The sequence below is a fragment of the Microtus oregoni genome, unplaced genomic scaffold (genome assembly GCF_018167655.1).
Source record: "Microtus oregoni isolate MIOR12 unplaced genomic scaffold, Mior012 000024F_ref0000369, whole genome shotgun sequence".
Taxonomy (NCBI): domain Eukaryota; kingdom Metazoa; phylum Chordata; class Mammalia; order Rodentia; family Cricetidae; genus Microtus; species Microtus oregoni.
This window is the reverse complement of record NW_024543083.1, coordinates 36,075,751-36,099,874: the sequence shown is the minus strand read 5'-3', so window position 1 is coordinate 36,099,874 and position 24,124 is coordinate 36,075,751. Positions and strand designations below refer to the sequence as shown.

General features: G+C 38.4%; 1 protein-coding gene across 9 annotated transcripts in view; it reads right to left on the bottom strand.

Moving 5' to 3' along the window:
• Nek1 (NIMA related kinase 1) overlaps positions 1 to 24,124 on the bottom strand; it is a 554,120-nt gene that overhangs the window by 524,353 nt on the left and 5,643 nt on the right. For 8 of the 9 annotated variants that reach the window (XR_005976286.1, XM_041673744.1, XM_041673745.1 and 5 more), the window contains exons 2-10: positions 20,679 to 20,826; positions 19,963 to 20,059; positions 16,292 to 16,389; positions 12,261 to 12,344; positions 8,655 to 8,722; positions 8,448 to 8,534; positions 6,677 to 6,731; positions 4,483 to 4,683; positions 996 to 1,056 (exon numbers count right to left, since the gene is read on the bottom strand). Coding sequence is in view for 8 of the 9 variants with exons in the window: in XM_041673744.1 (XP_041529678.1) it covers positions 996 to 1,056; positions 4,483 to 4,683; positions 6,677 to 6,731; positions 8,448 to 8,534; positions 8,655 to 8,722; positions 12,261 to 12,344; positions 16,292 to 16,389; positions 19,963 to 20,059; positions 20,679 to 20,795 (868 nt within the window). In the remaining variant the exon portion in view is untranslated. The remainder of the gene's footprint in view (positions 1 to 995; positions 1,057 to 4,482; positions 4,684 to 6,676; positions 6,732 to 8,447; positions 8,535 to 8,654; positions 8,723 to 12,260; positions 12,345 to 16,291; positions 16,390 to 19,962; positions 20,060 to 20,678; positions 20,827 to 24,124) is intronic. The other variant, XM_041673740.1, reaches the window with a different exon arrangement.

Genomic DNA, 24,124 nt, shown 5'->3' with positions numbered 1-24,124 from the left:
ACTGCCATGTGGAACTTGTTTGGGCATAGAGTAGTATACATCATCACAGTAGTAGGAAACCCTAACTAGGACAGACACTAAAATTATTATTAGCTAATGGATGTCACTGTAGCGATTCAGAAGCAATTTATATTGATAATAATGTGATAGAGTAAAGTTTTTCTAAAACATTTTGATCCATCAACTAGGAAGTATAAGACAGTCAGTCAACCATCAGAACAAAATAGAACAGAGTTCTATGATGTTACAATTGTGTAACTTGGCTAAGTTTATGAAAACAACAAAAGACCTTTAATCTCAGAGGCAGAGAAATTTCTGTGAGTCCAAGGCCAGCCTGACCTACAGGAAAAGATACCCCGTTTTAAAAACAAAATGAAAAAGCAAACTGAACTAATAAAATTGTAAAGAAAGTGCTATGCATACCAGAAAAAGGGACTGGAGTCACCAAAACATCAAAATGAACATTCTCAAGAGAAAGACATAAACTGTTCTCATCCATTATAGTAAGAGAAGACGGAGGGCTACTTACTGCACCTTACTTCCTGGGCTCTATGTCAAGGCTCCCTCTAGTTTAAGGAAGGTGATGGAACCCACAAAGCATTTAAGAGCCTACCCACAACATCCTCTTATTTTACTCCTATATTACTGAAGATTTCATTCATGTAACTCCTTGTACAACTTTATTTTTCCTTCCTAATTCCAACACTGGCTTCTCGAAGTAAAAAGAGTGTGTTGACCACCATTTAAGTCCTGTGTTTCATCCCAAGCACTTTAGGGGAGAAAAATCTAAATACAGGAGGACTTCCTGAGTACACATTACCATTATCATTTCCAGTTAAAAATTTAGAATATAAAATATTTATCAAAGGAAAATGTTTTAATAAAGAATTACACCTTAGTGCAGGCATTTGATAACATTCTTGACAACATTCTCAAAAGAAAAATCTTCAAGTCAGGGTTCATGTAAACAAGATAGAAAACAGAAGCTGATTTACCTGGTAGAAGCTGTGGTCCCAATTTTGAAAATGTTTTTAGACAAAATTCTTCTGCAATAAGCTTAGAATGAAAGAGAGAGAAAAAAAAAAACAATGTTAAAAAGATATCACCTCTGAGTGTAGTGGTGCACACCTTTAGTCCCAGCACTCTGGAGGCAGAAGCAGGAGGATCTCTGAGATTGAGATCAGCCTGGTCTAAGAGTGAGTTCCAGGACATCCAAGACTATCCAATGCAACCTTGACTTGAAAAATCAAACCAAAACAAATAAATCAGTTTCCTGCACAATAAAAAACCTAGTCATCTACCAAAATGCATTTTTTCTTCCAGTCATAAAGATCTTGGTAATAAACTGAATTAAAATTCAGCAATCCACCCAGCATATTCTCTTCTTGATAACCATGGACCCCTGCTATTCTTACTAATGTATTTTTATTACTTCTCCAGTCTTTCTCAAGCTAGACTAAAACACAGTACGCATATTATTGGCCTTTTCCATATCTTAGTGACTTAAGAACTATGGAGGGATCACTGCATTCTGTAAGCATCCATAGCCTCAACTGTGTCAAAACTGTTCAAGAGTCACTTCAAAAGCCACTCTCTTGGGAACACCATTAAGTTTACTGTGCATCACTTCCCACCTGCAATGAGTTCACACACATCTGCAAACATGCCGTCGGATAAATATTTTTAGTGTCTCATTAACATAAAAACATTCTATTCCTGACTGAGTCTTCAGCATTTATAAATATATTTCATGAGACAAATATTTATATTTTCCACAAGTAATTTACTCTATTTTAAGTACATTTTTTCCAGTGTAAAACTATGATATCAACGAAGATTTACCTCAATTTGAGTTTATTTTTATCTTATTGATGGTGAGCAAAATGCCAAGTAAACTTTCTCATTTTTCCCACAGAAGTGAGGCACAGTGGAGAGACTATTCGACAGCACACAAGACATCCAGTAGGCACAAACCTCCAGCCTGAGATAATTCTTTTCTACTGAAGACCCCTATGGCAGTAGTATTCAGTCTCAAAGTCAACACCATCTCTAGTAGTGAATGAACCCAGCAAGTCCTTCAGGAGATTATGTATGCTATATTTTAGAACTAATGCAGTAGAAGATAAACAGGAGAAGTCTGGTTCCAAGGCAGTTCAGGGCAAGTGTGTGAGAACACTTTCTCTGCACAACACATGCATTTATGTTTCTTAGAAAAGTGGAGGGATCTGTTCCATTTCTGTGAAACTGGGCATTGACTGCAGGGCTTCACACGTGCTGGAGAAGCACTTTATCAGTGACCTAATTTCTGAGTCCTCTTCATGGCACACCAACCCCACCTTTTGTTTTTAAACCTTTTATTTTGCGACAGGGCCTTGTTGTGTAGCCCAGGCTAATCTTGGACTTGGGATCTTCCTGTCTCTCAATACCTCTTAAGACTGTAGGATTGTGTCCTAGGCTTGGCTCAATGGGTGTTTTATGATCTCCAACTTGCCCTCAAATTGGATAATTTATTCAAATATAAATCTTTCTGTTCTATGTAAATGTTCAGATGAATTGAGAGATCATATATTCACAACTCAAGAAGATCCTGGAATATTATGGGAATTCAGTCCAATTTAAGAGCCATCACCAGTATGTGGCTATTGTCACCCTGGTCACATTCTAAGTGTTCAAGAGGTGACCAGCAGCTGTGATGTTAGACTAAGATATAGAAGACTTTCCTCCTCAGAGCACTCTACTAGACAGAGACTGGACTCCTAATAAAGGAAGCTTACCCATAGTTTGTGAAGTCACATGCAGGGAAATCTATCAGGATACAGGGAGGAGCACTGAGCCCTACTGATGTTTAATTCTGGCCAATGGCTTTGAAAGAACTATGGTTTCAAAAATTAACGTTGTACTATAATCCAGGAATTCAAAAGGCAGACACAGAAGGATCATAGGTTTGCAGTGACATAGTGAGAAAACATAAATCTGCACAATATACATTACTATAACGATACCAGAAGAAATAGCTCATAAACTGTTTCGAAGTTATAGCCTTTTGTATGTAGCACAAGAACCAGGCAGTGGTGGCGCAAGCCTTTAATCTTAGCTCTCAGGAGGCAGAGGTAGGCAGATCTCTGAGTTTGAGGCCAGCCTGGTCTACAAGAGCTAGTTCCAGGACAGGAACCAAAAAAGCTACGGAGAAACCCTGTCTCGAAAAACCAAAAAAAAAGACGTAACACAAAGCACCTCAGTTGAATGTTGATGAACAAGTGATACATAGAAAATATATCTTAGGAACAAAATATTCAAGTTTTCATAAATTCAAGTGGTGCTGAAAACACCAGTGAGGAATGGGTGCTACACGTACCAAACACATAATATTAAATGCTCTGTTTGTTACTTATCATAATCTGCCACCCTTTTGCATATTATGTTTGGTAATTGAGGCTTTAACAATTTCCCTTTTATTGCTAGGAGGTGAATTCCAGTGTTTCAGCCTTGAGACTATGCCCTAACAACACTGGCAAGGGGGAGGTAGCTTCAGTGAGATTAAATGAAGCCTTTGTTTGTTATGTGGTAGCTGCCAAAAAAAAATAACACTACATTACATCTAAACAGCCTTTGAAAGAATTATTTTTAACAAAGAAGTCTTGTAAAACACATTTCAGAAATTGTTGCCATGTTTTATACAGTAACTTTTAACCTCCAAGTTGAGTTAGCCTTCTTGCTTACTAATACATTCTTTAAGTATTATTATTTAAATGCACAGCTCTTGTTTTCTGAAAAGAATTTGTTCTAAGGAATGTTCTCTTAAACCAGAAGCATATATCAGCAATAGGGTTATGTTTTGTTACATATCTGTTTTACAAAAGGAATACTGATTAAATTAATAAATGGCCACAATAAACTTAAAAAGTAACTATATTTTCAGATGATCACATTTTTCAATAAATAATGCCGTCTGACTTGACAAAATATTTTATAAAACCTGCCAAATGAAATTCAATTATCTCCACTAGTATTTGTTTTGTACCTATATTTGAAAACTAGAGGAAAACTTATGAGATACAGTAATATAGTATATGGGCTTATACAAGTCCATAGAATCATGGCTTCCAACCATTTTGTCAAATACAGTCATAATCATGGGAATTATGCTGATATTATATTTATCTAGTATAATACATGGTAGTGATATATATTAACTACTTTGAATATGCATGTAATGCTAGACATTAAGCATTGTATGCACAGTATTATTTAATTCTCAAGCCACCCACAATATGGCTATATCCCTTAGCTTATAGCTTACAAGTAAGAAAAGTGAAGCACAAAAAGGGTTGATAATTTCAATTAGAAACCAAGGGAAAGGAAAGAGGCACCAATGCAGTCTGAGAAGGGCCTGTTGGCCCAGGCACTGTGGTGACTGCTATGGCCCTTCTGTTAGGTACCAGAACCTTATCGTTTAACTTTAGGGGTACCGGTGACACATACCTGAGGTGAGAGAAACTTTTCGATTCGTTTAGCTATAAAACCCTTCTCCAATATGGAGTTGACTGATGGTCTATCCCTAGGATTCCTTTTAAATAGCTGGGAGAGCAAACTGCGGAGATCATAGGAATAGTGCAGGGATACAGGAGGAAAGGATCCAGATATTATCTTCAGTACCAGGTTTTTCATGTTCCCAGCTTCAAACTAAAATCCAGAAAACAGATGCACATATATAAACCACAAAGAAACTGAAATGGGGGTTATCAGTAACAAGCAATAGCTCTTTTCCCACTAATACGGAATGGAAATACAATCCTCTCCTAAGTAATGCAATCAGCATACTTCCTGCAGACTTTACCTAATGACTTAAAATTTCAAAAGTAAAATATTAAAACTTGCGCTTAGAGTAAGATCTAATTATTTGTGCAACATGCTAAGAGGTGAGGTATAAATATTAACAATGATTTTATAAGACACAACAATAATCAAGATAAAAAAAAGTTATGCAACCTAGTGATGTTCATTTAAGACCTGGTTTCTTCTGCCTCTGCTCTAACAACTAGTTAACTACTAAGCAAAAAACATTTGGGCAAAATAAGGAAAGACCTAAGAGAACACCTAACTACTTTCTCTTAGGCCACATCCAGAGCTTTCTGCTCTTCCAGAGAACCTCAGTGTGGTTCTGGACACAGACATCAGGTAGCTCAGAGCAGCCTTTAGACACACTCTTCTGACCTCCAAATATATGTGCATTCATGTAAACGCAATGCACTTTCATTATACATACATACATACTCATATCAATGTAAAAATACCTCAAGAAAACAATAATAAAAAAACTTCAAGTAATGTTAAACAATAAAAACAGGCTATAAATTATATGTATTCATATAATACAAGCAAATTATTGGAGAAGAGTAATTCAATTTATAAATAAATTAGAATAAAGATTAGGGGAAAATGACAAATACACACAGTTGTTTCTTGTTGGAATTACTTACAGAACTGATTTACTGCTTTATGATTTTATGTGTTTTTCTCGAGTTTGAAAATACAGTACTGTTTAATCAGTGAAGGAAACAGGCTTGAAAAAAGAGGGTATAAAACTAAAAAAATTACTGCCTGGTCTACAAGAGCTAGTTCCAGGACAGGCACCAAAGCTACAGAGAAACCCTGTCTCAAAAAAAAAAAAAATTATTAAAATTAAATATATTTTGACAAGAACTCTCACTTTTTGGCATATTTGCTATTATTTAAAATATATGCCAATGGTGAAATTGGAAATAATACAAAGGTACTTCATGTGACACAATTACTTGGTAACATGCTGGGAGAGCCTTGGTTAGTAAAATGCCTGCTGTGTGAGCACAAGGATGTGGGTTCAGAACCCCAGAACACACACATGTAAAAGTGGATGGTTCTGTACTCTCCACTGGGCTAGGCTGTGGGTAGAAATTCACTAAAGTCAAAACAATGAGCAGGTTCTGTGAGCCTGTCGCAAAGATAAAGATGGCGCGTAAACAAGACAGACACCAGACATTGACCTCGGGCCACCCTGGGCACCTCCAACTTCACACACACAGCACACATGCATATTCCCATTATCAAGTACATACACCACACACAACAAACACAGCAAACCACACACACACACACACACTACTTGAAAAATACACTGAACAAAATTCTTTTATTGTTTTCCTTTTCTATGTTGAACTCAGTTCATTTTTAACAAAAATGCTCTGGTTGTCACAGAAAATAAAATTCTTTAAATAACTTTCAATAACAATCTCAAAGAATTTGAATACTTTTAATTTATTTTGTAGTTTTTCACACAAAATACTGCTAGCTAATCCAGACAGGCCCTGAACTTTCCATTCTTCTGCCCTCAGTCTCCCAAATGCTGAGAGTACAGGCTTTTCCATCACACTCAGCTGAATATAGGTGTTTTGAAAGAACTTGCTAACATGAAACTAACAAAAGTATTAGGGAAAATATCAAATTCATAGTAAATAAGTTTACAGAAGGGGAATGAGATCTGTTTGAGTATGAAAAACAACGTTTGTGGGAGCACAAAATAGAGTACCAGCAGACACACAATGAGACTCAGTCAGTCTAGTTCAGAAAACAGAACCTCCTCCTGTAAGCATTCTCCAGAAGATGCCACAGCTCTGGAGACATCACAACATTGACTTACTGCGTGTTTAAGTGTACACAACTCATAGAGGACACAGCCCAAAGCCCAGATGTCACTGGGAAGAAAAAAAAGAAATTTCTTTTTAATATCAAAATATATTTGATTTTTTTTCACTTAAAGCAAACAAATAGTAAGAGAATCCTTAGGGAAAATATGTGCTTTACAAAGCATTTTAACCTAAAATTTCAAACTAGATAATAAAAGCAGGTATCTCGAATCACAAAAATAAGGGTTGCCTAAGCAATTACTTCAAAATTTCATTAAAGAAATTTAATTTTTTAAAGAACAGTATAAAAACGTCATTTATTTATTTTACAAAATTCAACATGCTTTACTCAATTTTAAAGACACTACAAAATGAGAAACATTCATTTACTACAATCAAGTATGACAGCAAACCAAACAGTGTGTATGGATGGGACCTCCCCTGCTCGGAAAGGGGAGGAAACGGTCACTGTTGTTCAATTACGGAACTGTCCTCAATGGCATACCACACAATCTTCTAGCAGCTTAGATGACTAGGAGGCTGACGTCATGCCCCCTCCTGCGGAGTCTGCATGATCTCTCGGGAAAGACATGGCACAAGCTTCAAGAAAGCATGCCCGCAGAGAAGATGTGTGTGTGCTGTGCTTCCTGCATTGAGCCCTTGCACTTTTGGCATAATCTGCTTATGTTCTAAGGAAAACAGTCTGGTTTCTTCTGGAAGGGAAGACAGTGTGCTTAAGTTTCTAGAGTCTACTGATGAGCCACTGCCATATACAGGAGGATATGATGCTAATGGGGGAAGATGGGTGAACATTCAAGGCAAAAAGGTTTCCAGGTTTAATCTGGTGCTTAGTAAATAAAGAACAAAAGGCAAACGTAGTTAAGCAATTAAGACAGATTCAGCAAAAAGGGTATAAGGATAGGAGAGAGAGAGAAATGCCTGCAACGTCTTGAGATTGGTTTGGGGGGAAGGTTTGAAAAGGAGTTAGAAATATGGAGAAGGAAAGAAGAAGTTCTTCTGCACAGATTGCAGAAATATAGAAAGACTGTAGACTACGTGACTGTTAACCACAACTGCTTCCCCTTAGCTCAAAATGCCATGAACTCAGAGCCTAGATAAAGATTTATATTGAAACTAATGCCAAGCCATGTCTAGCATGACCAACCGCAGACTCACATCAGGGACATCTGTCTGATGAAAATCTATTCTCATGTATCTTGTATAATGACTCTAAGAATAATCTGTACTGCATGAAAAAAAACAATACATGCTGTTAAGCAATCTTTTCTATATAAAGGATGAGCCTCATGCCTAGTAAAGACACATTCAGATGTTATTCCTTTGAGTCTTGTGTCTGTTTGTCGTTTTCTGACTCCTTATCCACCTATTCCTGAGACCCTGTCCTATCAGTCCCAGTGCCCCGGCTAAACTGATCCATCGCAGGCTGAGGCATTCAAGCACGTTGGTGTGTCCCTCTGAATTTGGTTTCTTTATTGAGAATATAGCATGCACTCTATACGATTAGCTACAGTTCCATAGAAAATGACTATGACAAAGCGAAAGACCAAAGAGAGCACTCTATTCCTAACTCTGGCAAAGTGATGCTTGGACAAGTTCTCCCAATGAGAGAGAGCTTTTACAAATCCCTCATCATATACTAAAAATCTAAAGATATACATGGTTACACATACATTACTCATATTAGAATAGTATTCTCAACGTTATTAAAAGAGTGTGACAGAAAGATTTAAATCAAACATATGTGTTGAGTGTCACTCTAAATACCTTTTATTATTGTAAGGCTTGTTTTCGCAGATTTCAGGAGACAGGTAATATGGAGTCCCTATGCAAGTTCGAGCCAGTTCTACAGTACTAGAACAATAAAATTGTTAAAGAAGAGAGAAATATTATAAGTTATTGCATATATACCACAGCAGATTCAATTTGACTGAGGACATTATATCAAAACAATACTTAATGGTGTTATGTTACCTATTAAGAACTCGAGCAATTCCAAAATCTCCAAGCTGCACTGTCCCATCTTTGGTTAGAAATATGTTCTATGATAGAGATAGAGAGATAGAGATAGATAGAGAGAGAGAGAGAAAGAGAGAGAGAGAGAAAGAGAGAGAGAGAGAACAAAAAAAAGCATCATTTCAGTCCAGTTATTTTTATAAGATATTGTTTTTTGGAAAAATGAATCCAATTAAAAATTACTCTAGAATAACTAGATATTCCCATGAATACGCAAAAACTAACTCAAATTGGATTACAGACTATAAGAACTACAACTATAAACAGGAATAAATCGTCATGCTTTTGTAATAACTTCAAACAAAAACTGAAAGGAAAGAAAAATTGGCTTTTGTTAAAGCTAAAAACTTTGCACACCGTACGACACTGCCAATGAAACAAAGATGGGGCCAGTGAGATGGTTCAACTGGTTAAGGTGCCTGCTGCCAAGCCTGACATCTGAGTCTGACCATGATGAAAGGAGAACCAATTCCTGACAGTTGTCTGCTACCCTCTGCCTGCCTGCCTGCCTTAGCACATGTGCATACCACACACACACACACACACACACACAATGCAAACAGACTTTTTAGTAAAAGAAAATGGATACCCACAGAATGAAAGAAAATTATCTGTATTTAAAACAGATTTTATAAAAACTTATTTTATGAATAAAAGTTTATGCATCAACTGTACCAAAAAAAAAAAAAACCCAGAAAGTCAAGGCTGCTATGGTAGAACATGTCTCCTTAATCCTGGTACCAGAGAGGCATTGGAAAGAGATCTAAAACTCAAGATCACCCTTGGCTATACGTTAGGTTCAAAAGTCATGGTGGCCTACGGGAGACACTGCCTCAATACCCATCTCCCAAAATGACAATAGTGCACTTTGTTGTTGCTTTTAGACAGAGTCTCACTATGGAGCCTTAGCTGGCTTGGGATTCACTATGTAGACCAGGATGGCCTAGAACTCACAGAAATTTACCCACTTTTGCCTCTTGAGTGCTGGGAATAATGTGTGGACTACCACACCAGGCAAATAATCCAGTTTTAATACCAAAAAGCACATGTTATCAGAGTTTCATTTAAATGTCCTGAATACAGATATACAGACAGAAAGACCATCAGTGGTTGCAATGGTCTCCATGGATAAGGAATAAGTGTGACTGGGAACGGGCACACGGTACTCGTTTGGAGAGAAAAAAATTCAGTATATATACTAAAGTCAGTAAACTACATACAGATGGACAGACGGACAGATGAGGAGAGGGAGAGAGGGAGGGAGAGGGAGGGAGGGGAGAGAGAGAGAGAGAGAGAGAGAATGAGAATGTCTGTATTTGTTGTAGCATCTGCCTGAAGTTCACAGGACAACTTGTGGGTGTCAGTCCTGTTCCTGTACGATGTGGGTTCCAAGAACTGAACTCAATCAAGCTTAGCAGCAAATATCTTTACCCAATGAGCTCTCTTGCCATTCTATGTATATTTTAAACAGATAAATTTTATAATAGGTAAATGCATTACAATAAAATTTTTAAAAGATTAATTTGGAATAACCCTGCCCCCTCCCAAAAAAAATCTGCCTAAAATTCTAATTGGCTTAAATATAACAAATTAACCTTAAGCGTTTCCAACAAGGGTCATGAAACACCCTATTTTTAACAATTTGCTCAATTATATTTTATTTATAAATACAGTGTTTCAATGCTGCTGGGATCTATAACACCTGGTAAGAAAAAAATTAGAAATATTTTTTTACAGATTCCTAAACTATGAAAGAGTAAAAAAGCAAGTTAATGGGGTAACAGGAATTAAATTTTCTAGCAGTCATGAGACTTGCATCAGGTACATACAATGTGTGATGCCAAGATGACAGTAGGGTTGACTAGAATTAGTAAAATGACAGAAGAGGAATTTGTGGCAGAAGATGGAGAGGGATACAGGAAAGATGAAGCATGAACTACCAGATAGCTCTTCCAATCATGCACCCTGGGAATATTAACTCCACAGCAATCTGCAGGCCAAAGAAGGCAAGAGGACAGGCAGACAGGGAGAGCTATGACATAACTGAACTCCTCCATCCCCTTTCTGGGAGCTGAGAGAGCTCCAGTGAAAACCAAAGAGGAGTGTAAAATCAAAGCTGGGACAGAGGTTTGATTACCAGCATCGAATCACCCTGCTCCCCAACACTCTCATGCCACACACACCAACAGAAGAGAGAGATATGCATGAATACTCTAAAAATAATCCTTAGACATGAAGAAATCTAATCAAAAACCAATGAAATCATGAATGTGAGGAGAATTCACTACAAATCCAACTCCTCAGCCCAAGAGAGCAGTGCATGCCCATAATCCCAACACTCAGCACAAAGAAGCAGGAAGGTGACCACAAGTTCAAGGCCAGCCTGGTCTCTGGAATGAGACACTCAAAAACAAAGTCCTAAAGCAGTATGATAAAACATTAACTGTAAATATGCTTACAAACTGCAAGGAGCCTGAAATCCCCACATTCTTGAGGTTCAAGCAAGAATGGAAGAACTCAAGACCAGCACGTGCTACAGAAAGAAAATATCAGGGCGAGGGCAAGAAATGACAAGGAACATCCAATAAAAAGAGAAAACATGAAGAAATGAAACACAACTAAGGACAGATATAGATAAAGCTGAATCCCATTATTTTTCTTTAAAAAATGGTCATTATAGTAAAAACTGTGAGGAGGAGACAAATACTAACTTACAGAAAATTTCAAAGGGGCTGGGGGCTGGAGACAGAGAGTCAAGTTGAGTGCTTTCCTAGCAAGCTCTGGGTATGATCCTGACACCAAACAGAAGAAAAAGGCAAAAGGAAGAAGCATAAACCTACTTAACTGGGAAAAATAATTAACTTAATAGCCAATGAAGACATAATGAGAAAGATATGAAAGAACAAAGACAACATTTGAAGTGATGTATTTAGATTTATTTAAAAGAAAATCCAGAGACCAAGATCTCCAGGATATTTCTAGCCAATACAGATTCTCACACACACAAAAGGCACGGTGTAGTGAATAAAAAATTAACTTAATACACTACTTGGCAAAATTTCAGACCAAAAGGCACAAAGTGAATCTCAATCTTTCAGAAAAAAAAAATCATAATGGCTTTAAATTTCTGAATGTCAAGTCTTGATACCAAAAAAACAAATTACCATATCTTACAATTTTGTAGAAAAACAATCCATGTCTAGAAATTTACATCCGAATTATCATTATTTAGAGAAAAGGGAAAAGGACATGCAAAATCTTTAAAAATACAATTAACTTCCATACATTGTTTTTCATTTATTCTATGAGAACGAAGGAGAGTATAAAATACTATGGGGAAAAGATGGGATATCAAGTATCTGCATGAGCAGGACTGACTGAAAGGACAGGGCTGCTGTTTCCAGAAATGGAGAAGTTACTGCCTGGTGTGTAGACTCACACCGCTAAACCAGCACCAGGATGCTAAGGTCTGAAGACCCCGGAGAATCTAAGCCAGCTTTGGCTAGAGCTCCAGGCTGACTTAGCAAGACTGTGAGAACCTGTGGCAAACTATAAAGAACATACCTGTGACTTTATGTCTCGGTGAAGAATTTTTCTATCATGTACATGCTTCAAAGCCAAACATATCTGTACAAACCAGTCCAAAATCTAGAGAGAAACATCACATTAAGAACATTTAGGCTACAATTTCTTTGTACTTTGCCAATACTAACATTAGTAGGTATTCAAGCCAACTGACAAAGAGAAATAGTGTATAACGCATACTAAATATGTTACACACTGCAAAGTATAGAAAGAAATGAATGAAAAGTATAAATCATTTATACTTTATTATGGATTAGTGCTAGGTGGGTAAGTTTGGTAAGTTTATCTTTTTTCTGTCTCTTTTCAATATAATTAAAAGTTACCAAAAAAAGTATCAAGATAAAAATTTAGAAGGCATCTACCAAATACCTCTAACCGTATTCACCACTGATAAATAGTCTCTGGAATTGTCAGTTAGAAGGAAAACAATTTCTACCTCACCTCTTCATGCCAAAATAATTACAATTAGACAGTATTATTAAACATAATAATAAAACAAAACATTGGTCAATTTTCATAATTTTGACTGACACATGATTTTCAAAACAGAACACAAAAATACCCCTCTCCAAAGTCCCACGGTAACTTTGCTATACAAAATTTACAACATCTTTGTAGCAAAATATATGGTCAAGTTTAATAACAATTAGAGAAAAATCCTTGAACGTAACTGATAGGTTGCTAATTCTCAAATGTGCAGAAGTTCTTTCACATCCCTGGGGAAAGGCCAGTGACTATCACAAGAGATGACAGAGACCAGAAAGACCAATGACACAAAGGAACAAAGGACGATAAACACATACAGGAAATACTAACTTTCCAAGTTAAAAATAGCAACCAGGAGCTGGGCAGTGATGGCTCACGCCTTTAATCCCAGCACTGTGAGTTTGAGGCCAGCCTGGTCTACAGAGTGAGTTCCAGGACAGGCACCAAAGCTACAGAGAAACCCTGTCTTGAAAACAAACAAACAAATAAAAAAAAAATAGTAACCAGGGAACTAGGGAATATCCCACTGTAACGTGAGATGGCTCAGAATGTAATACAATGCATACCTATCTCATTTTCATATTTCCTCTGTGAGGAGGTGGTAATCATTTGATAAAACACAGAAACTAAAAATTCACATGTCTTTTAAACTAGTAATTGCAAATTCAGATTTATTACAGATATAGTATCAGAAATGTCAAAATATGTATACAAGGGGCGTATGTTTTAGTACTACTTGTTTATTAAACAATCTACATGTCCATTAAGGGGACTGATAAATTATTGATACCCCTGTACTATGCAGCCACTGAGAAGGAAACAACTCTGTGTACAGAACTCAACACTGTCAACTGAACACAGATGTGGCAGAACAGTATGTATAGCGCACTCCCAGTTTTGAAAAAGCACATGCTTATATCCCATCTGAACTGGATCAGCTAGGCACTTGTACTTACAGTGTGTGCCTGTGTGAGCACACAGACAGAAGGAAGAGCGAAGAAAAGGGAATCCGTAAACAGGGTCAACATTACAGAAGTGGACTGCAGAATAACGTGTAAACAGCTTTACTTGTTACACGTGCTTTCAGTATTCTTAAGGAACAAATAGTACATTTAAAGTCACAGAAAATTAATTTTAAAATAGTTCTCTAATGAAACACGCCCTCATGTGAGGTGGCAGCAGAAGGCTTACTAGTTTCAAGTCACACACACGATAAAAGCCCTATTTCCAAAGATAATAAAAACAAATACTAAAACTAAAAAACCCTCTCAGTTAATTATTTTTTTAGATATTTACTGAGAGAGAATAGCATAAAATTGGAAATGCCTTTTCATAGAGACATAGGATTCTAGTAGAAAAAGTGACTTCAAGAGTACATACAGTGGTAGAGACTCACAAATCCCTGTGAGGAAATGCATCTGACTAAGGGAAAGACAACGAGAAGGCTAAGTGGAGACAACTGCCATGGAAACTGGCGTGGAAAGGAAGTGATCCCGGAGTCTCGCCACCTTACTCTACAGAGTTCCTCTGTTACCTCGTTTCCCACACCTGTTCTGTTTGTCATTGAACGCAGCACAGAGATGTGTAGGAATCAACTTTGCAGAATGTTACTGAAAGAGCTCACAAATTAACAGTCATCAAGTTTATTCTGTAAAGAGTAAGAGAAGCTGGGGCGGGGGTGGCACACACCTTTGATCCCAGCACTCAAGAGGCAGAGGCAGGAGGATCTCTGAGTACTCCCTGGGCCACGGAGTGAGTTCCAGGACAGCCAGGGCTACTCAGAGAAACCCTGTTTCAAAAAAACAAAACAAACAATAACAAAAGAGGGGGAATAAGGGAGTATACCGCTGAGGCTTAACAGTCATATGGTCTCTATCTTAACTTTCCCACCATAGTAATAAAGTAATCATAAGCTATTTGCAAACAATTATGATGTAATAAAATTTCATTTTTAAACAAAGATAGGGGGGCTGGATTGGGGCGATAAAGACTGTTAGAGAAATGAACAATAACTCAGAGACTCCAGAGAGGTCATGTGCTAATCTTAAAGCTACAGAAGCACCAGCCACGCCTGGAGATGATGAAAAGAGATAACACAGTGAATATATGAACTAAGTAGTGACCTCAGTGATAGACCAGTAGGGAAAGATGCCTGTCCACTTCAGTTCTTCATTGTGTGACTCTGAAAAAAAGATCACTTTGAAATTAAATAGAAAAGACCAAAGAAAACCAATTATGAAAAACTTAAAGAAATTGGGACTTGAGCTGAACTTTAAATAATGAAAGTAGAATAAGACAATTAAGGGAGATGTTACAAAAATAATCACAATAAAATACAACAAAGAGGAAGAGATAGATGTACAAATACAAGGTTCAACAATACAAAATTCATGTTCAGTAAATGTTAAAATAAATGATAAGGGATAGACAAATTTATAAAAAAGAAAAAACTAAAAATGAGGCTGCTTAGGTAAGGTGGGACATACTTTAATAGACTCCAGTAGTCAAATTAGCTGTCATGCTGCTGCAAATGCAAGGCTTCCAGGGCTAGAGTTATTTAGCAAGACTGTACTTCGGGAAGATATCATCTGGCAGCAATAAGATAAGATAGACTGGCAGAACACAGAATAACCAGTTATAATAATTAGGTTACACGCATGCATATATATGCACATATACATGTATGCAACCCAATTATTATTATCTAAATATTGTTACCATTATATGTATGCACATACATATGCATGTGGGATACAGCTATACATACAAGAATATATTACAGATAGGAAACTAAGCAAAGATGGTTGTAGTAGGAGCTGTGGGCTGCGTTCCTGCCACCCAGCTCCCGGCCGCCTGGCTAGTTTATGCCCTGAAATAACAACACACAAATTGTATTCATTTAAACACTGCCTGGCCCATTAGCTCTAGCTTCTTCCTGGCTAATACTTACATCTTGATTACCCGTTTCTATTAATGTGTGTAGCACCCCAAGGTGCGCTTACCGGGAAGATTCTAGCCTATGTCCATCCTGGGTCAGAGCTTCATTGCGTCTGCCCTGGCGATGAGCTGCATGGCATCTGTCTGAGGTGTCTTACCTCACTTCCTCTTCCTCCCAGCATTCTGTTCTGTTTACTCCACCCACCTATGTTCTAACCTATCAGGGCCAAGCAGTTTCGTTATTAATTAACCAATGACCTTCCTCCATCAGATGGTAGTTAAATTAGAGATGAGACTAAAATATTGAATCTAATATCAGCCTGCCCTAGCAATTACAAATAGCATCTGTACTTAAAAATTAATACATTTAGCTGGGTGTGGTGGCATACATCTATAGTTTCAGCACTGAAGTGGTAGAGGTGAATGATCAGAAGTACCAGGCCAGCCTGGGCTACATGAAACTCCATCTTCTGTTCTGCACCCCCACCTCACTATATATAAAACTATATATAACTATATACAAAAATCACATTTTGAGTTGCTTCTTGGTAGCAGGGTAGGAATCAAGCTCCTATGTGCCAACCCACCTGATCTTCTTGAAACAAAGCACCTTTCTGAGCATTTATTCGTTTAAACAGATCTCCTCCTTCACAGTAATCCATTACTATGTAGAGAGAGCCATTTTCTACAAAATATAAACATCAAATCCCATTTTTAAAATGTTGCATCAAAATCACAGTTAAATTAAGGTACTTAAAGATTTGCTAAAAAGCAGCATCTAGCCAAGAGTGGAACATCTTCAAAACGATTAGGGCACAAAGTCTAGGAACACTGTCTATACGGGCTGTACAATGATTTAAGTTTCAGGCAACTCCATGATCAACCATTTTTCTAACAAAAATATACCATCTGAGTAGAGAACGATGTTCATACCTTAATACGTCAAGAACATAAATACAATGCAGAACAATATATGTTTGCTCAATTTCCTTAAATGCTAAATATAAAATCGTGTTTTCCCACCCATCTTTCAGAACCCTTAGACTTGAAATGATCACTAGCTTTCAGTTTTGAATTATTCACTAGAATTAACTGTTCATTAAACACAAACTCAATAATAAATGATAGAATGAACTCTGTAGATTCAACATCAAATAAGGCACAGCCTCCACCTCCAATCCCAGGGGTCTCTTTTATTCTCTTATAAATCTTTATGCAAGGAGAAAGGATCTTCTGTGTCTCTTTCTATCTTGAGAAAGGCCCAGAAAACAATTATTCTTTCCACTACCAACGTTTGTTCATGCAAGGAAGAGTGACCAATATGACTTGTAACATGTGTTGAGCCATGACTCACTAAGGAGACTATCACAACCAAAGAGTGTGGTGTTCCTACTTCTCGTATCCTTATGATGTGCACAATGGCCATATTTCTAGAAACACTCATTTCTCTCCATTTCTAGTGGCATTGTAATTGAGGGTTCTTATATGCTCTTCTGATATACCGCCTAGAATACACCATTAGAACTAGATACTGATCTGGATCAAACTAATTAAGGATCTAGTATGACTATGACTAGCTGGAAAGAGCCTCTCAATATACATGTTAAAAATGACAAAATAAAATGGGGCTGGAGGGATGACTCAGTAGCTAAGAGCACTCAAAGGACCTGAGTTTGTTTCCCAGCACCCACAGTAGCTCACAATCACTCATAATTCCAGTTCCATGGGGTCGGTTGCTGCCTTCTGACCTCCAAGAGCACCAAACATGTACATGGTGCACCTACATGCACACAGGCAATACACACATAAAGTAGAAATAAACCTTAAAAACTGGCAATACAAAAAAAAAACCCTCTATACAATCCACAAGTTGCACATAGAGTGTCATCATCTATATACACTTATCAATAATTAAGACTATTTCAGGGAGGAAACAGAGCAGTAACAGTAGCGAATTCCAAGACAAAATAATAATAATGGTATTTCAAAGATAGCTGAAAACAAACCTTCTATGCTTTGGAAGCTAAGTGTAGTACCAAGAAGCTGAAGAAGGAAGATTTGCAAGTTTGAGCCTAATCTGAGTTACATGGCAAGAGCCTGTATCAAAGCTGGAAATAAAACTTGGAAGTGTTTGCAGAGAGCACACAAAGCCACATATCTGATCTCCAGTAATGGAAGATGGGGAAACAGAGAGGTGAGACTACAGAAGTTACACAGAACACAAAGAAATTTGAGGAATGTCGGGGATTCAGTATATGAATTAGCTATATTTTCTGCTACTCAGCTCACTATTGGAGCAAATTTTCATTTGTTCTCTCCTTCTCTCTCCCCTTCCCATCTCCCTCTCCCCGTGCTCCCACTCATCTACCTCCTGCTTGCATGCCTGCTTATCAAGGTCTCTCCAGATGTTACCCAGGCTGGCTTCAAACTCACAATCCTCCTGATTCTCCCTCCCTAGTACTAACTAGTATTGCAGGTGTGGCACCACGCCCAGGTTTAAATCTATACCTACTTAAATATATCATTAACAGAAAAGGATTTCCTTCGTTAGAGGGGTAATGATCTGTTTTGTATTCTTTCTAACATCATACCACCACCTGTTTGTCAGATTAATTTGAACAGGACTACAGATACACAAAAACCCCTTCATCACTAATAGCCTTACAGGCTTTTAAAGGACCCCTAAAACCCAAAACTACTACCTTAGAAACTGCTTGATGTTGAAACAAAACAAAACACAAAAACCACATAAGCCAGTGACATAGACAGAGAAGAACTAAGAGCACAACAGAAACATTAACGGGACATGAAATAGAAAACTCAGTCCAAGCGCACTGCTTGGCTATTCTAGCACCTTTCCTTTACCACTACTAAGTTTAGAAGCCAAAAGCCCCAGACATTGTAATTACTGTTTTCTAACAGTCTGGGTGTGAATTTGTGTTCATTATAAAAGACATACGTGTGCTATATATGTATGGCATGTCTTAGCTATAATTCAAGTGCAGTGTTTCCTAGAGTTCTGTGAGCTGCTGGAGCAAGTTGATCAGATCTGAAGGGCGGTCATGGGAAAGTCCATTGTAGCTAATTTGGCAGAAATTCACAGCTCTGCACTGGCTAATGGGTCTGAAATAGGGACAGCGTGGACCAGTACTGTCCCCAGTCTCCCCGCAAGTAGACAGTGTCTGATGTGGACTGGATTAGTGGGCTTCTAGCTGCTATCCACTGTACAGCTGCTTCTTTGCTACTGGAAAGACTCCCACAGCTTTTGAGTTACAGAAGACTTCAGAATTGTGGTGCCAGGACAGAGAGAAAAACCAAGCACTTTGTTTCCCTAACACAGCACGTGTCGTGTAGGCACAGAAAACAGGCTAAGAATCAACACTGGCTGTCAACCAAGCTAATTCCTAGGGAGTTCGAATGAAGGTGAACTTAGAAGAACTGAGAACTTGTAGTCATGCCTGTCTATGCCTTCTGAACATATATGGTGACAGGTAATGCTTAAAATGAAGTACATTTGAATCATTCAGATGACTCCTAGGTGCAGATGGGCCTGTTCACCACGTTCTAGGATGGACTGGGAGGGCCCATGAGGACCCACTCCTAGAAGAGGATATATGGTAGTTAAAGGCTACTGGGCAAGGGCGAGTCATTTTTCCTCAGGGCTGTCATCACTGGTAAACTGCCCAAGAAATAACCCCATTATGGAAGTCTTTGACACGAACACATTGTGGGAAGTCCTTCAGCCAGCACCCCATACCTGTCCACATGCAAGCAACCCTAGTTAAAGTCTGTGGGTTATTAAAAAGAGAAGACATGAAAGTAGGAAGGGAGTGCTTGGAAGAGGAAAGCAATGGGCTGCAGGTGGAATATGATTAAGTTATATGCATATATGAAATCATCAAAAATAAGGTAATGGTTTTTACAAAAATCAAGATCAGAACATTTTCTCAGTGTCAGTAGAAATACTTATAGGGAAATTTAAGGTTAAAATGTTGCTATTAATTTTGCCCACTCAAAATTTTTGTACTATACTGCTTCTTCTTAAGTAATTGTTAATAACAGTAAGTCAATATTAAGCTATGAGGGTATCACTACTATCCTAAAATCAAACTAATACTAACATGTATATTTATGAAACAACAAAAACAAAAAGTATTTTTACCGAAAATACATTCACAAAAAAAATCCTTAAAGGAAAATACCCAAAAGTTGTAAGTATCTTAGAGCTTATTTTAAATGTTTGCAAAATATATCTGACCTTCAAAGGATTCTTTATATTGGACAATATTTGGATGCTTCATGTTTGCCAACACTGCAACTTCTCTCCTTGATTCCTGCCGTTCTCTGCCGGACATCTTAAATGGAAGAAAATAGTAAAGCCACTAATAAAGGTAAAAGTCCACCTATAAGAGAGTGGTTAAAAATGCTACTAATACAGCATGATAACAATAACAAACATTAAAAACTATAGCAGTATGTTACAAAGGAATGAACTGAATCCGTAAGTGAAGCCCATGAAGCGTGCCCAATCTACAGTAAGTCACAGGACTGTAAGTATATGTTTCTACATACCATACAGGAACAAAGAGGAAAAAATCTGAAAGGACACACAGACTCCAGTGACGTAGTGGTCCTGATGGGATCATAGCACTCTTCCTGACTAGGTTATGCGTTTCTCTGATAAATATTTTTTTAAATATTTATTTATTATGTATAATTTATTTATTTATTATGTATACAATATTCTGTCTGTATGCCTGAAGGCCAGAAGAGGGCGCCAGACCTCTATACAGATGGTTGTGAGCCACCATGTGGTTGCTGGGAATTGAACTCAGGACCTTTGGAAGAGCAGGCAATGCTCTTAACCATTGAGCCATCTCTCCAGCCCCCTCTCTGATAAATATTAAATAATTAATATTTGATCCTAGGCTGACCAAATTACTACTTCTGCAAACAAAGTAAAAATGTACTTACCCTTGAAATGTTAATTTCCTTGATAACATAATGCCTGCCATCCTCCGTGGACTTAACAAGAACAGCTTTTCCAAATGAGCCTTCTCCAATCTTCTGTAGTCTAACATACTTCTCCATGGCTCTTTCTTAAGGCATTTTTATAGGGTAGCTACATGCAAAAGAATTAGCAGAGATTAGGCAAGTCTTAATACAAAGATATTTAATATCTTGACTGAAACTTACACTTTACACTTAGAACAAAACAAGAAATATTGATGTTTCAGTTTTATTAGAATGCTTTGAAGTATCCAGCAGTAAACATATTTACAACACAGGCACATGAAGGCAATCTTTTTCCTACATGAACCAGTAGCATTATTTTATTATTTTAATAAGAATAAAGCTTAGTAAGACAATTTTTCAAAGTTGTTTCAACAATTGAAGGTAAAATTTCTGTATGTATATTTTGTTCTTTATTGTAAGGATTTTCTTAGGATAAAATCTGAAATCAAAGACTATGCAGGTGTTAATTAAAGCTTGCAAACATATTACTTAAGCATCTTGCAGAAATCTGTCAGAGCATGGTCCAAGAACGAAGGCATGTGAGAATTGTGAGAATTCCTGAGTGCTTGTGAGAAAACTCCAAGAAAACACAGTCTTGTGACCTCGATTTTATCAAAACACAGAACTGTTCTTTTTTTTTTATTGAGAAAAAGAAAAAAAAAGTTTCCCCCTCCTCCCAGCCTCCCATTTCTCTCCCCCTCCTTCCACCCTTCTCCCCCTCCCCCCACTCTTCTCCTGCTCCCTCTCCAGTCCAAAGAGCAGTCAGGGTTCCCTGCCCTGTGGAAAGTCCAAGGTCCTCCCCCCTCCATCCATGTCTAGGAAGGTGAACATCCAAACTGGCTAGGCTCCCACAGAGCCAGCACATTAAGTAGGATCAAAACCCCGTGGCATTGTCCTTGGCTTCTCAGCAGCCCTCATTGTTCGCCATGTTCAGAGAGTCCAGTTTTATCCCATGCTTTTTCAGTCATAGTCCAGCTGGCCTTGGTGAACTCACAATAGATCAGCCCCACTGTCTCAGTGGGTGGGTGCACCCCTCGTGGTCCTGACTTCCTTGCTCATCTTCTCCCTCCTTCTGCTCCTCATTGGGACCTTTGGAGCTCAGTCCAGTGCTCCAGTGTGGGTCTCTGTCTCTATCTCCATCCATCACCAGATGAAGGTTCTATAGTGATATGCAAGATATTCGTCAGTATTGCTATAGGATAGGGTTGTTTCAGGTTCCCTATCCTCATCTGCCCAAGGAACTAACTGGGGACATCGCCTTGGGCTCCTGGGAGCCACTCTAGGTTCAAGTCTCTTGCCAGCCCTAAGGTGGCTCCCTTAACTAAGAATTGTGCTTCCATGCTCCCCTATCCAGCCTTCCTTTATCCCAATCATCCTGTTTCCCCAAGTTCCCCCCATTCTCCCCTTATCACTTTTCTCTCCCCATCTCCCCTTACCCCCAACCCACCACACCCCCAAGATCCCACTTTTCTCCCCGGCAATTTTGTCTACTTCCCATAGGCAAGAGGATAACTATATGTTTTTCCTTGGGTTCACCTTCTTATTTAGCTTCTTTAGGTTCACTAATTGTAGACTCCGTGTCCCTTATTTATGGCTAGAAACCAATTATGAGTGAGTACATCCCATGTTCATCTCTTTGGGTCTGGGTTATCTCACTCAGGATAGTGATTTCTATTTCCATCCATTTGCATGCAAAATTCGGGAAGTCATTGTTTTTTACCGCAGCGTAGTACTCTATTGTGTATATATTCCACACTTTCTTCATCCATTCTTCCATTGAAGGACATCTAGGTTGTTTCCAGGATCTGGCTATTACAAATAATACTGCTATGAACATAGTTGAACAAATGCTTTTGTCATATGATCGGGCATCTCTTGGGTATATTCCCAAGAGTGGTATGGCTAGGTCCAGGGGTAGGTTGATCCCGAATTTCCTGAGAAACCGAAACACTGATTTCCAAAGTGGTTGCACAAGATTGCATTCCCACCAGCAATGGATGAGGGTACTCCTTCCTCCACAGCCTCTCCAGCAAAGGCTATCATTGGTGTTTTTTATTTTAGCCATTCTGACAGGTGTAAGATGATATCTCAAATTTGTTTTGATTTGCATTTCCCTGATTGCTAAGGAGGTTGAGCATGACCTTAAGTGTCTTTTAGCCATTTGAACTTCTTATGTTGAGAATTCTCTGTTCAGTTCAGTGCCCCATTTTTTAATTGGGTTAATTAGCATTTTAAAGTCTAGTTTCTTGAGTTCTCTATATATTTTGGAGATCAGACCTTTGTCTGTTGCGGGGTTGGTAAAGATCTTCTCCCAGTCAGTAGGTTACCTTTTTGTCTTAGTGACAGTGTCCTTTGCTTTACAGAAGCTTCTCAGTTTTAGTAGGTCCCATTTATTCAATGTTGCCCTTAATGTCTGTGCTGCTGGGGTTATACCTAGGAAGCGATCTCCTGTGCCCATCTGTTGTAGGGTACTTCCCACTTTCTCTTCTATCAGGCTCAGTGTGTTTGGACTGATATTGAGGTTTTTAATCCATTTGGACTTGAGTTTTGTGCATGGTGATAGATATGGGTCTATTTTCATTCTTCTACAGGTTGACATCCAGTTGTGCCAGCATGTGTTGTCGTGCTTAATCCAGGTGTAGTGTTTAATTCAGCTGCTGTCATTCATCTGCTCTGTGGAAAAAATGTTTTCCCGTGATTGTACTCTTTACTCATGTGACTCAGCCCTCAGAGTATAAACTTCTGCTGCTCTGAATAAAGGTGGCTATCGCATGAGACTTCGGCCCACCTCCTCTTTAGGCCCCACTCTCTCCGGTTCACAGACCCACTAGAGTGGTAAACATTACTACGGTAACCAATACTGTATAAAATGCTGACTCTTAAACACTCTTACCAACAGTGGCTATTCTTTATAAAGATATCAAAGAAGCAACAAAAGGCAGTAGTTAAAGAGCTGGCCTGCAAGATGGCTCAGTGGGTTAAAGGCACTTGCTAAGCAAGTTTGGAGAGCAGAGTTGGATCCCTGGAAGGAGAAAGCTCCACAAAGTTGCTGCTTGGCTTCCACACATGCGCATGGCACACATGCCCCCACTGACATCTGCACTTGCAGTTATAACAAACTTCAGTGTCTAAAAAGAGCACTGGACCCTAGAGCTTGTGGTGGTTTGAATAAGAACAGCCCCACAGGCTCATATACTTGCATTTTTAGTCCCCAGGTGAAGAACTCTTTAGAAGGCTAGAAGGCGTGGCCTTGTTGGAGGAGGTTTATCACTGGGAGTAGGATTTGAGATTTCACATGACCATACCAGGCCCAGTGCCCCACTTTCCTCTGCAGACCTGCCTGTGGATCAGGATGTAAAGGTATCAGCTACCACTCCAGCACTGTGCCATGCCTTCCTGCCTGC